The sequence below is a fragment of the Pezoporus wallicus genome, unplaced genomic scaffold, assembly GCF_028554395.1.
Source record: "Pezoporus wallicus isolate ANWC-B61680 ecotype Strahan unplaced genomic scaffold, APGP_CSIRO_Pwel_v1 contig_5069, whole genome shotgun sequence".
NCBI lineage: Eukaryota > Metazoa > Chordata > Aves > Psittaciformes > Psittacidae > Pezoporus > Pezoporus wallicus.
Genome location: NW_026642361.1, coordinates 6990981 through 7007614, shown reverse-complemented (window position 1 = coordinate 7007614; position 16634 = coordinate 6990981). Strand labels below are relative to the sequence as shown.

At 37.1% G+C, this 16634-nt stretch overlaps 1 protein-coding gene across 5 annotated transcripts in view; it reads right to left on the bottom strand.

The window, feature by feature from the left end:
- Positions 1 to 1234: 1234 nt before the first annotated feature.
- Positions 1235 to 16634, bottom strand: part of ZFC3H1 (zinc finger C3H1-type containing) — a 40668-nt gene continuing 25268 nt past the window's right edge. For 3 of the 5 annotated variants that reach the window (XM_057429440.1, XM_057429441.1, XM_057429442.1), the window contains exons 20-35: positions 16462 to 16578; positions 15398 to 15581; positions 13615 to 13801; positions 12963 to 13154; positions 10814 to 11051; positions 9551 to 9656; positions 9262 to 9460; positions 8717 to 8811; positions 7656 to 7766; positions 7205 to 7309; positions 6946 to 7111; positions 6121 to 6221; positions 4873 to 4974; positions 4241 to 4280; positions 2215 to 2277; positions 1235 to 2089 (exon numbers count right to left, since the gene is read on the bottom strand). In XM_057429440.1, coding sequence (XP_057285423.1) covers positions 1952 to 2089; positions 2215 to 2277; positions 4241 to 4280; positions 4873 to 4974; positions 6121 to 6221; positions 6946 to 7111; positions 7205 to 7309; positions 7656 to 7766; positions 8717 to 8811; positions 9262 to 9460; positions 9551 to 9656; positions 10814 to 11051; positions 12963 to 13154; positions 13615 to 13801; positions 15398 to 15581; positions 16462 to 16578 — 2144 coding nt within the window. In that variant the 3' untranslated portion in view covers positions 1235 to 1951. Of the gene's footprint in view, positions 2090 to 2183; positions 2278 to 4240; positions 4281 to 4872; positions 4975 to 6120; positions 6222 to 6945; positions 7112 to 7204; positions 7310 to 7655; positions 7767 to 8716; positions 8812 to 9261; positions 9461 to 9550; positions 9657 to 10813; positions 11052 to 12962; positions 13155 to 13614; positions 13802 to 15397; positions 15582 to 16461; positions 16579 to 16634 lie in introns of all 5 variants that reach the window. The other 2 variants (XM_057429444.1, XM_057429443.1) reach the window with 2 other exon arrangements.

The following is a 16634-nucleotide window of genomic DNA, read 5'->3' as shown; positions in this document are numbered from 1 at the left end:
AGCCAAGCAAAATTGGGTCAAAAGCCCACATATAAAGCAGGAGCATTTTAATTAAAACAATATGGAGAGACAGAGCATTGTGAGGTTTTGGTCCCCCCTCCCCTTGTCTCCAAGTATGTGAGAAGCCACTAAGGCAGACTACCTGTGATCAATCCTTGAGGAAAATGTAAAGCTGAAGGTCTCCTTAGAAAGGGACACCAGCCCATGTTATAAAAAGGTAACCGAGTAACAGTCCCAAGTGTAAGAAAAGCCTAAGCTAGGGAAAAATGCAAAACAGCCTTAAAAGTGCTATAACCCTTGACAGTGGTAAGCTTTACAATCTTTAACAGCAGAGTTAAGTGGTATCCCACTACAATCAACTAGTTATCAGCAAAGTTTAAGACACTGACAATACTTGCGGTGTTTTTAATGAAAAAAAAAAAAAAAAGCTGCACTTTTTATGGTCTTCATGTTTTCAGTCTGAGCTGTACCATATAGCAAGGTTGATGAAATTAGGATACCACTCTACTACAATGAAGAATTAACAGGTTTCTGACAGTGGCTGCAGAGTCAGCATGAAATCCTGACCACGGAAGTGGGTAGTTGAAGCTTTTTATTTAAGCATGAGTTACACCGTAACAGTTGTCTAAAAGGCCTTAAGTCAGATGAAACCAGTATTTCCCACTTTTCTCTCCTTTGAGAGTTGTTTCATATGTAACTTCAGATGAAGTAAGGGTTTTGAAAGGTACCGGAAGTCCTATGCACAAACCACTTTACATCCAGTTGGCTTTCTACCTGTTTTTCCCGTCTGTGCCAAATAATCTCAAAACAGGGTTGTACCATTTGCAGGGGTGATTTATGAAGATGCCAGACACACGGTCTTCATGTCTGAGGTAAACAGCCCCATTGCTGGTTCAGTGAGTGACAGTAGATCCCTGCACTGTGCATGTAGTGACTTCGTAAACCACATCTCATTTCATTAAAGGCGAAAAGGACAAAATGTAAACTCCTTCCATTACTGAAGTGGTATTGCTAACAGGAACAGCTGTCGTGGGACAACCAGGTGCGTGTCTGAGGCAAGAGGAGAAAGACACCTACTGAGATGTAGTTATTCTACATCCACAACAGGCAGCTCAACCTCAAAATAACAAAAGACAGCAGACGTATTAAAATGTCAGCCTGTATTGAAAACTTCTCTGTAAAACCTCTCTGTAATTCTACACGGTAGTACCAATACAAGACAGATCAATATTAGTTTTCTTTAAACTGTTAAACTTTATTATAAATTAAAATTTCTTTACAAAAAATTGCACATAATTGACCACTCTTAGGTTCTGATGCACTGGCATTTGCAATAGTTTCTTTAATCTTCAAGTCTAATAGTCTCTGCCGTGAGTCCAAAGCAGAAAAGGGCAGTAAGCAACCGTCTTAGAGCCTTCAAGTGCAAGAAGCATACTTGTGGCCACGGCAGTTACACTTTCCTTAAGAGCGGCTGCTTTTGTTTTAAATCCTGTAATGAAAAAGTCTCAAAAAAGGTTTTAAAAAAAGCAAAAACCCCACGATGGACTACTTGCTTTTTACTGTAAACACAGCCAAGTAAATTAATCCCAAACACAGATCTCTCAGGCATCAGTGAGAGTGTCAAGTGAATCAGGAACAGCAAAACAAAAAAAAAAAAAAAGGGAGAAAATAAAAACATAAAAAATAATGTCTGTCATTTTGAGTAACTATACTTACGTAGATGACGTTATGAGAATCTGGCAGGGCCCAGAAGCAAGGCCAGACAGGGAGTTCATTGTTCCAGAGGAGGGTCACGTTAACTGTTTCCAGGTTCAAGGAAAGCAGACTGGAGACTTGATATGCTCAGCAATACTCATCTGCCTTAACACAGATCTTAGGCCTGGATCAGCCTGGAGAATCATTCAACTGATTTTGGCATTTAATAGGACTTATGGCTGACCGTACACAGTGTTCAGTGATTCTTGCTTTCTGTTCTGCAAGTGTTTAAATTTAAAAGCTCATCTAGGCTGACTCCAACCTCTTGGCACTTGGAAACTAGTTTTCTCAGGTTATCAGTTTTACCTCCTTCTGACGCTTCAAACAAGAGTTGCTGTAAGAGATGGGGAAGCAGATATAAGATTTAGCCAGAGCTTGAGCATCACCACATCTATGGATATGGGATACGCAGAAAATTTATATGAAACCTCAAACTGAATCATAAGGAGAAAACATTACATCTTTCCACAGTGTTGCACATAGAGGTAACTTCTGAAGGGCTCTCTGATATAAATGATGGACCTGTAAAATAAAAACAATTATGGAAAGTCAGCAGTTTCATGGACTTAAAATGAGTGATTTGAAGCACAAAAATCTCCTGCAAACAAAGTTTAAAATCCATTTTTTAAAAAAGTTTCAAAGTGGTAAATTGCTACTAGAAACAAAGGCAAGTTTATGTCCGACCTTAATTCTGACCCTTGTATGCACATGATTAATTGCATGAGGACACACTAGTTTTCTTCACAAGATTCTTGCCTCATTCATTGCACAGGATGGAACACACTCAGGGAATGAAGCAGCTTACTATTTCTCTTTCACCGCTCAACAGGTAGTTCTCAAGGTCTTGCTTATTGCATACCATGCCAACCCTGCAATGAAAATACCTGTTTCATAGGCTTTTCCTTCAGTATCTATCTATCTATGCTTTCATAGTCAGTGTGCTTCTTTGCAACTCTCTAAAAGGAAAAAATGGTTTTACTGTTTTATGGGTGGAAATAGAGGACCAAAATGTTTAATGCAAGAACTTACGCAAGTTTCCTTCAACTACTGATATCTGAAGTACAAACCTGAATCACAGCCATTAGGGGAGGTATCTGTTGGCATTTTAAATACTAATACCCGTTTTTATAATCATTTTAGCAAATCTTTACATGACCCCTGAAGAGAATAAATTAAGTGTTCTCCAGGAACAGGAAATCAAGAATCTGAATCACAACTCAATATCCTACCCGTTTACTAGAAACTGCTAACTGAAACAGTCACTGATTTGCATAAACAATTGTCAGTGCTCACTAACACTCCAAACTAAGGCTTGGCCCCCCTCCACCAAAACCCCAACTTTTCTGTGTGCACCTACTTAAATGATTTAACTCCACACCATACAGTGAGGTAGCTGCAGAAGAAAAGCTCAGGATTTCTTCTGGGTGTAATCCAGCTTCAATGTTTTACATATGCCTTCATCCACTTGGTTCATTTGCTTTAAGGACCCTCGATTCATATGAAATACATTTTTCTAACTTTCTAACCAAACAAAGCAGAGATCTTTTAAGTCATCAGCCCCACTGGTGACTAAAAGGCAGTGCCTTAAAATGAAGTCCATCTAATACAATGACTGAAGCAGGGATCTGTGACTAATTACAGATGACACCAAACCATCAACACAGACAGAATTAAGGTTGTGTAGGCAAGCATGCCTTTGGTATCTCCTGACTGTGAACTATTTGATCTTACAAACCAAGTATCTGCTTGGAAGATGTTCTTTTTAAAAGTCCTTTTAGAGGACAGTAAAAAAGGAAAGAAAGTATTTCATATGTGAATCTAACAATAGCCATGCTACCCCTTATGGATCAGCTAAAGCTTCAATACTATTTCAAAAGCAAAGGATGCTGAGAATCAGCTGCTACATGGATGACAAAACCAGATATAGCAGAGAAGTAGTTCAAGCGCCACCACCAAGTGGTGAGTCACAAACCCAGGGCCTCATGATCCCCCACCAAAAACAAGCAGAAGAGTATTTTGAAGGTGACAGCAACAATACCTGGAAGATCCACTCTGTTTGAAAAGTGATTCACTTGCTGTGCAAAAAAACTTTTGTATTTGTCTAAAGAGTAATGAAAATATTTCCCTTCCCAAAGTACAAATGAGTAAACTTGTTATTTTTGGAGAGAAAGAACTGGTGCCTTTGGTGGGACTAGGCACTATTCAAACTCTTTACATACCCACCCTTCGAACTACTTGTAAAAGTAGCCATTAGTATCTTCCAGCATAACAAGTCCAGCACAACAAGGCTGCACAAGTACTCATAATACAATTCTACTTTGATTGCCAAAGGTATTTCTCACACTTGAGGCAAATGCTTCACTGTTTGTACATAAGAGTATTTAAACTATCCAGAAATCTTGGGTTTAAGAGCTGATAAAGCCAAGGTATGAAAAGATTTACAGAATTTTGTAATTACTCATTTTAGTAAGCTGTGTTGACTTACTTCTCTTTGTCCCATTAGAAAGCATTCCGCAGCAATGGCTCTGAGGAAAAGAAATATATGAAAATACTTATTCTTGAATCATTTTAAATACCACAGTGGCAGAACACTGACTGTGGAATGGAACTAAAAATTCCTTGAGAAGACACTAATTTCCAATGATGTTAATCTACGGTGAAAAGATAAAAATAGCCATTTTTTAAAAAAAACAACCTTACATGAGCAAGAAATTTCAGTGGTTCCCACATTATGAACAAACACTGAAGAAAAAGACCAGTTCAGCATCACTGCACAATGGAGATTACTGCTATTGTGATATATAAAGAGGGGGGTAGAGAGGGGGAGACAGAAGTCAATAACTGAATTGAAAATGCAACTTGTAAATACATCATTCATATTTATCTGCATAATACCCACTCATATAAGCTTCCCCAAGAGGGAGATTCCATTCCTCATTTTAAAGAGGTGACAGTACCTCTGTCCGTTGTAACAAACAGTTACTGTTTAAATAATAACCTAATGAGAGACTTCCAATACAAGCCCAATTGGAAGGACATTTCAGATTTACCTTTGTGATGTAAACCTTATAAACAAAAGCAATATCTATGAAAACAGATGTATGACTGTTGCATTACATTTTCCAGATGGCCAGGCATGTTGGGATATTATATGTAAACATCTTGGCTTGCAGTTTCAGAATTTGAACATTGCTCTCCTCCCAGTATTGCAGAAGCATTCTGTAAAAGGCATTCATGAGAAAGGAACACTGCTCTAATCACTGGGAACACAAAAGCAGTCCAAAGACACAAACACATTACACAAAATGTATTACACCTAATCTGAGCTAAGAGTTGCAAACAGGAAAATAAACCCAAGCCACCATATACAGCATTGATTGAACACGCTCTCAGAACAACAAACAAAAAAGTTGATACACTAACAGAATAACCAAGAAGTATAAAAATCAGAGAATGTGATGTTGGCACAAGATCAATTTTTAGCATGCACAAAGTAAGTGTATATTTGATTAAACAGGTTTTGAGAGTCATGTGGCTAGCAGATACCGTTCAGTCAGTTCTGCTCACCCATTTCAGGTAGTATCAACACTTTCTAAGGAAGCTGCAAGTTCCATCTAGACAGAATCGTAACTTGGTTTAAAATGCAGCCATTCAACTCTGTGTGCCAAAAGCAGGCATGTCATACTCTCCCCATGCCCCCAACCACACACACTTATTTCAAGTCTTGCTTTGAATTCTTTCACGTCACTGATGATTATGAACAGTAAGTGTCTGGGGACTTTTCAAAATCATTCATCAAGCATTCACGAGCTCAGTGCAGAATACAGTAAATCATGGACTCGCTAATCCAGGAAGACTACATTTTGAAATCCTGCTCAAGTCAGAACTGGTGTAATACTCAATACATGAATCGGTTTTGTTTCCCCTAAGATTTTTTTGAAAATTAAGAATGGTTTACCTTTGCTAAATAAATGTCAAGTTAAGCATTAAGGTAGTAGCACTGTTATTCACTGGTGTATCCAGCTTTATTTGTTCTATGCTGGAACTATACTTTTCATTAAACACCAACAAGATTTTAATAGATACCTGACATTTGTCTACACACTTGAATTTTTGACCACTTGTACTCATGTGCAATGCAGAGCTAATTCCTGTATAATTATAATCTTTCTGTAAATAGAACAGAACCCTGTCAAATACAAGAAAGACTAAGCTGATGTCAGACGACACTATGCCTCAAGCAACATGTAATAAGAGAGGAATTGTTTAGCTTTTGTAGTAGAAAGCAAGTCATGCACGTCTTGCACAAAAAACAGTAGTTACGTTAACCAGCTTCATGTCTTGATTACAAACAGTTTTACATACCTCAATGCGAGTCCAGGATTAGCAGGCATGGTAGAACAAAACCGTTCCAAGGTTTTGGAATGTTCAGATTTTGGAATGCAGCTCAAATAAAAAAGAATTACCTGTAGAATTTGAATTATGAACATTAATCCACTTTATAGCTGTCTGATCTTGCTTAGAAAAGCGGAATGAAAAACTATGACCAAAAACCTATGAACATTACAACTACTGTGAACTACCACCTACCAACCTTATTATCTACAAACCTTATCCCTCAAGGGTACAGAAATCATTCTGTGTAATAAAACGTTAGTGTCAAGTTGCTAACACCACATATTTTAGCCCTTCCAGCCTGCATTTTGTGAACAAAGAGAAATGCACTGGATGTTAGCAAAACAGGACCCAAAATTTTTGCAAGCTTTATTCTGTTTAAGTGCTCAACCTACTTTGACTTTTTTCTCTTCTGTTTCTCAACCACTGTAACTTCTATGATCAAAACTGACAGCTTATATACTGCTTCCATCTGCCAGTGTTACAGCTGTGCAGACACCTCTTGCTCAACCATCTCTCCCTATTCTCTAGGAAAGAATGGTTTGTCATTAACAACTGTATTCACAATATTAAAACATGCCATAAAGTTTTTTTGCCTTACATACCCTTTATTCAAAAGGTCACTGCTAGATACCCTTCTTCTCAGAACACTCCTCAGATACTCATTTATTTTTCTACCAATTCCTAGGTCTCAGCGTTCATATACTACTAGTGCTGTATTTGAACAAGTAAATTAGAGGTACCTGTTAGAAGGTCAGTCTGTTTAATTAAAGCTGCCCACAGACACATTTTTACCTTATTATGAAACTCATAATTGGTCCAATAATCAGCAGTACTAAAAGGAATTGGGTATCGTGTGGGGACTGTAACCAGACATCTGTTCACTAGGTCAGTAAAAAGCTTGAATTCTTGAATTTGGCTGGTGGATCCAACAACTTTGCTATTGACAAAAACAAGGTAACTGGAAGAAAAAAAAGTAAGAATAAAAGATGGTTCTGGTAGCCTTCACTTAATAGCTTTGAAATTGATTTACTTTCCTTCATTAAGAACTTACTCCAGCCAGATGTTCTGAACAGTTTCCTGTTGCATCACTGCCCCCAGAGCTGCTTCATACGCATCCAGTGCTTCACCAAAACTCGCGTGAAGAGACTGGCACAAACTGTTTATATTAAAAGTTAAAAAGCGTTGTATATCATGAACAATGCATGTTCTTATATATTAAGACGCAAGATGATCACGTGAGATGAACATCCTATTACTGTTCCCATAGGGAAGTGTTCCTGGAAGATTTCTCAAGTGGAGAATTTAAGTTAATGTGCAATTTACGGCTCCGTAATATTGGCTATTGTGCAGCAGGCAGATAGGTTCGCTAAGGACTGGCAGATCATTTATTGGAAGAACCCAAATTGATATACCCTTATGCAAATAATGGATGTTCCACTTTTGAAAACGAAATTTACTCAGACCCAATAGCTGTTTCTCCGAAATACTTCAGAAAGTCTCACCAGTAGATCTGCCATAAATACGGGATTTGTTGGTTCACAACATCATCTGTAAGATCTTCTTTATAGACAGGTGATGTAAATTCAATTGGCATTGGAAAATTCAAGAGATATCTACAAAAGAAAAGAGTAGTACTAAATGAGAATATTTCTCTACATGAAGAGTCCTGTGTGGGTGCAACATTTAGCTCCTAAATCCGGTTCATGGGACAGAAAAAAAGATGCACTTTTCCTAAATTTTACTTAGCTGTATCCAGATATAATTTATACAAAAAGTGTTACACAGAAATACAGAAAACACGTACTCCCTCATTATGTACAAAATTAAATGTCAGTTTGTATCTCACACTTCCCTCTCTCCACATAAAATACATCAAGTAAGGTACAATCATCTACATACAGTCAGCTAAACTGCATTCCCACTACCAATTTTAATGCAAACAAATGTAAGCAGGAATAAAATCTAACACCTGACTTGGAGATAAAAACACTTCAAAGCCTAATCTGCGTAAATTTTAGCACAGGTCTTCCTCTGAAGGCCTTCAGAGGCATTTCTTTTTTACTATAGGGAACCTGCATATCTCAAAACTTCAGGAAGTCTTGTAGCTACGTGCTAAAATTCAAGTGGAAAAATCAGGCGGCCAGCTATGAACCTGTATCTTTGCAGCAATAACAATCTACTGATTAATAACAAGCTGGACCTCTGGATTGAGGTCTTTTGCACATCTCTAAATCTAGTATTTTAGGCTCCTAGCTTGGGGAGGATGAACAAACCTCCCAAACCAAAACAAACAATTTTGACATACATGAATGATTTTCATTGCCCAAATCCAGACTTTGACTTGCTGGCCGTTTCACCTTTAAATGCTTGTGGTTTTACAGTTTAGTGTATATACACAAACAATAAGTATAAACCTTAAAAACTACCAAATCATAATTCACTGAAGTTTTAGCAGAACATGCCAAGCTAAAAATAGAGATATTTAGAACTTCAAGACCAACTTGCTTTTCAAGACAATGCCAATATTACTGAAACTTAAATACAAAAAACATTGCAAGTGTACCTTAAGAGATCCATGGGACCATGCTGTTGGCAGGGATTCTCAACAAAAGCTTCCAGAAAATCTTGCAACAGTGGAAGAACACTGCTTGACCTTTCCTGGTTTGGGGTTTTATTTTTTAAAAAGAAAAAGAATTAAAATCAGACATCAACCTGAAAATGACAAGAACAATTTAAGCACAAACAAACAAGTGCTGTGTCTATCTCTGCAATGCTCCATTGTCTTCATTCTCTCAAGAATCAAGTCTTAACTGGGTCAGTCAGCAGGTAGCAGATAAAAGCCCAAAACATATTACAGGGTTTACGGTGAGTATAAGTTATTCTTAATAAGCATATTAAATATGAATTATAACAACCTGAGCTATAACTTTATTATTTCATGTCATTCCTTTGACTATCTTTAATCATGTCACTAATCTTATCAACTCCATTTTTCCCATCTTTATAAAGGAATACTAGACATTACAAAAGTATTGTGAGGAGTTATCAGGAGCCCAAACTTTACAAAGCCAATAGACCAACAAAATGAGTTTTGGAGTTCAGCATTACCTGTGAAACAAGGAATTTACACAACTGATAAAAGATTTCTGCATTCTGAGGATTCCTCTCAAAAGCTCCAACCCACACGTTGTAGGCATTGTCACTCTGCTCCATCTGCAAATACAAGGTGGCCAAACTCCCCAAGAGCTGACAGTTGTTAGGGCAGATCTCCAATAAAGATCTACAAAGTTGTGCAGCAGACTCCCACCTTTAAAGAGAGGTAAATGTAAGCTTTCAAAAAAAGGAGAGTTACGTTCTCCAATTAAAAAAAAAAAAAAAAGGTCTTGAAACAATTTACCTTTCCAGAAGTTTCAGCAAAGCTAGCATGTTTCTGTAGAGAGGAAAGCAGACAGGTATTCTTTCATCAGCCTCGATGCTTTCATCAGTACATGCTTTGACTGCATCTTTAAAACAAAAGTGTAAAATCAAGTGATAGACCTCAAAGTTATCTGAAGCCTTCACATAAGAAAAAGTCTCATTTAAGATAATGAAAACAAGTAAGTGTGGAAAGATACTTGTAAGAGTGCTGCTTCTGCAAATGCTTAAAACAAGAGGAAGATTACCATCTTTGGAAAAGCTTTCTTAACACATCTCGCCACAGTGCAAAGCCAGAAGTCTTTCAGGAGTTTTATCCCTTGCTCATTTAAAAATCAGAAAACATCCTACCAGTGAAATGTTAAAGCCACATTAGAGATAGCAGTGTATCCCCATATTTAAAACTTTATTCCAGGATTTCTGGCATTGCTGCTGAAAACTACTGAGTTAAAGAAAGCTGCTATAGGATATTATTTTTCTTCTCAGCATAAGAAGTTACCCAACAATGAACACTCTGCTCATATCTAGACTGCCTTCTCTTCCACAGCTGGGCCACTCAATTGATCCCTGAGTATTTCCACATTGCATTACCACCTGTAGCACAGATACATTCTCTGAGGCAATTCAATACTGCTGCTGGCTAACACATTAAGTACTGACATTTATAAATGCTATTATGAAGTCTACTTTTTGCAGCACCACAAGTCAAGAATTCAATTTCTCCTAGTATTTTTGTCTCAAAAAACATTACTCCGTTTACTTAAACTGAGTGAAGACACACACATGCATTGCTCTGTCTCTTTTAAGGGAACACACTAATTTTCCAGGAAAGTAATTTTCCAATAAATAGATCCCACTGAGGGGAGGGAAGGTACAAGAAGAACAGAAGCTCAGCTTAATGCTTGCATAAGCCCAAGAAAATGCTTCAAGTAAGACAGTCATAAGCCACTAGTCTTTATCTTGCCAGAATATCATAGTTAAGAGAAAAAGCTATGGCTTTGACCCATAGGTGAAAAACTCAGAGAAAAAGTGTGTGTGCTTTGCATGTGAGTCCAACTCACTTTACACTCAGAAACATGGACTTTACTCACTACTCTGATCAAACCAAATGTTCACTGGATTAATATCCCAATGGTTTAACACAGTCATGAGCAATATTGCACAGCCTTGAATTTCCAAAAGTTGGATAATATTTCTTGATTTGCAAGTGAGTAATGTATTAAGTAGTTTACCTCTTTAATCTTACCTTCAAACATAGCTAACAGTGTATCAGGATCAGTTTTCACATCTTGAACTGTTTCCCATGGTATTAAAAACGGCTCTTTTTGCATGATCCTTGAAGGACTGACATTAGCTGGATCATAGAACTTGACTGGAAGAATGCCAAATTCAGTTACATGTATGTAAGCCAGCCAAGCCAAGCAACGGTCACTTACAGTAAGATGTTCTGATACTATCTTTTCATTTGCTGATTTTAAAGCATTCTGTAAAGATTAAAAGAAATACATTATATTTCAGCCATAAAAAAAATAAGATCTAAGAATAAGAAAAGGAAACAGGAAGATGAAGTTCTAACATTCTCAAATCTTTTCCACAGAAAAGACAGGAATGCTTTACATCAATCACAACATTTGGCTTATGTGAATGTGTGACTGTGTTCAAATCACATGCATAATTTCTAATAAGGGGTTCAGAAAAACTGTAGAAGATTGTTATTCAGAAAAATGAGCGGAGGCAGACTTTGAAAACATGCATCTCCCAACACATGCTCCATTTTTCTGCTTAATTCTTGGACAATCGCTTCCAGTTGCATAGAAGTAATTAGCTCTAGAGAATACATCGACAAGTTGGATTGAGCTTGCTATATCCTACTGCATTTTGTGGAGGGTTTGTTTGTTGGGTTCTGGCTTTTTTTCTTGGGTTTTGGTTTGTTTTTTTTTTTGTTGTTGTTGGGGGTTCTTCTTAAGTTCTAGTTATTCATCCACTAAGCTACAGCTATTCAAATCTACTGAAAGCACACTTTAGACATACTGTTGTTGGAAACACTACTGACAAGGATACTGCTTCAAATTTTCCTACCAGCCACAAGCAAAATTAGAATAGCCCAGTGAAGCTGGCAGATCCCACATAAAAATCATTACAGCATGCAATCAGACAAAAGTCTAAACACAATTGTTCCTAAAACAGAACAGAATCTCATGGCTAGTAATGTGTCAACATTTTTTTGGATAAATGCAGTATGATCAAACAATGTACTTTCACAGGAATGAAATTACACACAAATACAGGCAAAATTCAGCAGAACACTTGCCCTGCAATGGGCAAAACCTGAAATTTTACAATATTTCACTCATTCAGCCTGCCAAATAGTTACTTCAGGAATTTGCTTTCAAATTTTCAGAGACACACTGCTGTTTACTCTAAAGTAGCATTTACTCAAATTATCTTCTCTTAACTATGGTTAAATAATCTTTCCCCAAGACATTCTTTTCAACTACACATTTCAAATTAATAGAAAAATATTTATTTGGGTTTTTTATAATGCTTTGGGGAAAGGTAAGAAAAAACATGTTATTCTCCCATTTATGCTGGATTTCCATGACAATTTGACTCAAACAGTTTTTTCTCTTTGCCTTTTTTATTTATTCAGTCAAACATTCAGAGTTACATTTATAAGTACTGCTGCATTCAGAAGGGCTTTTGGAGAAAGTCAACACAGCATTACACTTCCCTATTTAAACTACAGCTATGAAAAATCCAAAAGTATTACAGCCTTAAACCACAGAACTGAGAACCTTTCAGGGTGTAGCAAACCACACATGCCATCTGCTGGTAGGAATGAATCCACTTGCAACTACAGCAGCTCCCACTTTTAGCAGGGGCTTCCATCAGCACTCCGTTTCTCACCTTCATCCACCACTTTGTCTACAGAACAGTAACAGTGACTTAAATTCTGCCTACAATCACCATAAAAGCCCAAGATAACTCCATGACTGAGCTGGGCAATGCTTTTAGGTAGCAGCATACTATGCTCTTTCCCAAGAACTACTGGTTTGGCAATCTCTGTAGCAATAAGTATTTGAGTACTTGAGGCAACACAGCCACAGGCACTTCTAGTTTACCAGAAATCAAACAGTAAAGCAATTCCCTGGGAATCATTTTAAAACATAATGGTCTAGACTATTAGCTACAAAGCAAAGCAAAATAGGTAACAAAAAACCCAAAGATATATCCGAATTTTAGAATGGCATCATCTCTCACTGAAGTGTCTAGGAGAATTCCTTCCGCAAATAAACGAGGGAATAGTTCCTTCTGAAGTTGACACAATCACAGTCATCGGCATTATCAAGTTGAAAGTATGAAGATAATTACTGGGGTGGGAACCTGGAAGTTACCTGCAGCAGAGCAAGAGCATTCTGATGTCTTCCCGTAAATAGGCTTAAGTGAACCCTGTACAAGAGAGTCTCCAGTAGCTGAAAGGACACGAGATTTCGATTTTCTTCTCCCCCTGTCACTTCCATTAGGAACCGCAGCATCCTCCCACATACATAGTCTTTTCCATCAAAGGAATTTTCCAAACTCAAAAACTAGAGAGAATTAATTCATATTAATAATCAGAATACGAGTACAGCTTCTTTGTTAAAGTTTAAAATCATGTGAATCACAAACTTTGGATGATGTCCTTCACCACCTTATAAACCATATTTCCCTCCCTCACAGCAAATTTTCACATTAAACCTCAAAAACTGCTGTTTAAATATTAATGATCAAATAGTTAAAAGATTTGCAAGCTTAAACAATAAAAAAATCAGAACTGCCACATCTTGATTTTAAATAACTTTATTACCTGAGGAAAACTGATTTCTACAAGTATCCTGCAAACAGAACTTTGAATTCCTTCATTTTTTGGAGCAACTTTTGAGTTTTCAAAAAGCTATAGTGTTCTTCTTTTCACAATTTCCCTGGCATATATACTGGTTTTCATCAGTAAAAAAAAAAATGCACACTTAATGAACATTTCACATACATTTTTTTTCCTTCACTTACTGTCCACCAGAGTTGATAAGAGGGAGCATATCCCACTGCTGTTTCACACATTTCCTGTACCTCCTCTTTGGTTCCTCTTTTTGAGAAGAGTTTGAGGTAATGACACCAAATTTCAGCATTTTCTTTGTTGTTCTCAAGGGCTCGAGCCAAAACATTTAAAGCAGAATCTAAACACTCAGATGATGAGCTGTAAAAATGAAAACCCCCGTATCAACTATGTTAGCAAGACAACTTGCACAATATCAAATATGAAAATGGATGTCTATTATTAGAATGGAAGTGTCAAACAGTTTGGGTTTTTTTTTAGCATGTGCTGTCGTTTACTATGAAAGTTTTCAAGTTTCATTAAGTTTTCATTCTTCAAAGATTATTTATTATTAGGTGCAGTGGTAATGCATGGAAAAATAGTAACTTTCCTAGGAAAAGGGTGTCAATTCAAATAAAAGTCTAATTTAATTCAAAATGAGCAAGATTCATCTGTAAGCAGAAGACTCAAGCTACAATCAGATAAAGGCATTAGCATCATACAGACTTGAAAACTTCAGTAGAAAATTCAAAGGCTTGGTATAAGTTGGAATATTTGTTATGTATTTAATTTACTTTCTACAGTTAAATATAAGACTTTATTCCCTGTTTCTGTGCATGTCATGCAGGTTTTTGCTGCCTCTAAACCATTATAAAAGGAGATTTTACTTTGAGAGATCTATCCATGAGATGATACCAACCAAGTATAAAATATTAACTCAAAATAACTGACTTCCCAACCCCCTCTATCACCACTGCCACCTACTGAACAACTCCATTTCTTCAGAGTACTGGGGAGGAGAGGGGGGGAATAGAGGAGGTAGCTGTTTTAAGAAAAGGATGCATTGGTCTCCATCAGGTTTTCTCTGTTCTTTTCTTGGTCTTTTTCCAAGTACACTTAGAAAGTGTGCTCTTCTCGCCCTATCACTTACTAGTAGTGTATTCTAAGTACTGGCCTTTCCAGTTCTATCCCTTCTAGCATTCAGGCAGCTGTTGATACAGCTAAACTGGTATTTTGCTACATCTTTCACTATCCACAGTTTGCACAGGGCTTTTAAAAAGAGAGCTGATCCTCTCCATTCCCTTACCCCCTGCTGCAGCTGCTTAAGTTAGTACCACACTATTAAAATCAAAGTTCATCTCTAGAATGAAACCATCATGACAGAATTCCTACTGAAATGATCTGCTTGCCAATAAAAACATGGTATCCTAGGGACTAATTTAAAGGAACAGAGACTGAAGAAGCCTGGAAATCTAAAAGTTAAAAAAATTATAAAATATGAAACCGAGTGCTCAACTGGGACATTTCTAGATGGGTAAAACCATATAGCAGAACTGTTCATGTAAGAAAGCTTTCTGATTAAATTCATTTCAAGCATTATTCCAACAATTCACCCTGTCAAGGAGAAACTGATTTGAGTTTATTAGCCCACTACTTTATCACTGGAAGTACAACATTCCACTGTAATCTTGGGAATACATTAGATTGTGCACTATTCAAATACAAACTTTTATTTCTCCCAGACTACTTTCCATCAACTTCCGTTCTGAATCAGAACCTACCTAAAGATAAAGCATCAGTGCAACTTATTACTCACATACTACGCTGCCTACAGTAGGAAGTTTAATCTATTTTTTAATCTGCTTTTAAGTAATAAATTATTTGTGGCATTGTTGAAGAAAGCTCTTTAAGAACGGAAAGGAAACAATCATAGCAGCATGAAAGCACAAAATCAAATCCAAAATGTAGCAGACTTACCCCTCATTTTGATTCAAGTATTTGTATGCAAGCTTAATCCAAAGCTGTACATCACTGGGGTTTTCTTGGACGCTTGCCTCCAGGTTGGAAATCTCATCAGTCTCACTTGTAAAATACCGGACATCATCTGGAGTCACCACAGTATCAAGATCTGGAATTTGTTTTTTATTTTCTGTGGGCTGGGCTGCAGATAATAAAAAGTAGTATTTTTCTAAATGTTTCTTTTCAAAATAGAAGTGACCTGTAAGATTACAATTCACACCAGGGGTGGTATGTATATACTTCAAGTACAGCCACTGACCAGAGAAAAATATGGTTACTTCAACATCCTTTAAAACTTAGAACTGCACAGTCTGTAGAAAACTGGTTTTATTTCAAACACAAACACAAGAATCCTTAGTGGTAAAAAGCTGCTTCAATGGATATCAATAAACACAGTTCATTAGGGAGCATTAGGAAATAGACGTAACTGACAAAGAAAAGGTTGCCCCAACTCCGAGTCTCTAAAAAACCTTTTTACAGGATTTGCTAACAAATCCTAAAGCTCCCGCTGGCATGAGTCACATGTGAAACACTGGCTGGTCACTGATGCTCCAGCAAGCTTCTAAGTCTCAAATGCCGCTTAACAGTAGCTTTTTTAAACTCCTGACCTAAACACCAAATACTAACTCTGTACAAACTTTAGATACCGGACACATGAACTTTTACCACTTGTAGTTCTGGGAGAAAAAATAGAAATTAAAAAAATCCTAATGGCATAAAGGCAAAGCTGAAACATTCTAATATTTCCATATGTTCCTTTTAAGAACAGGCAAGTAAAAATTCTGACTTAACATCTAGTCACACATTATACTAGGTATTTTTCCTTAAATACAACAAATTCAGATCAAACTTTTCCCAAAGACTTATACAAACTGAAGTCTGCATGCAGGAAATAGGAAGTGAAGAGCTATACAAAGCACTGGGCTTCTTAAGAACCACTTGAAAAAAATCAGGTGTTGAGGAGAGGCTGGCATTTTCCTCCAGTGCTCTTTTTTTTAACAGGTGCCACACATTCAGATTACCATATTTTGTAGGTCCAGTGAAATGCTCCTCATCACCACTGCTACTGTCTACCAAAGGTTTTCTCCAATACCTGGGTCTCCATTTCCTTTTTTCCTTCCATGTTGTAAATGGAGGTACTATAAACAAGCAAAGTAGAAGAAGCTGGTTTACTTTTCTGTATTCAAGCTTAAAA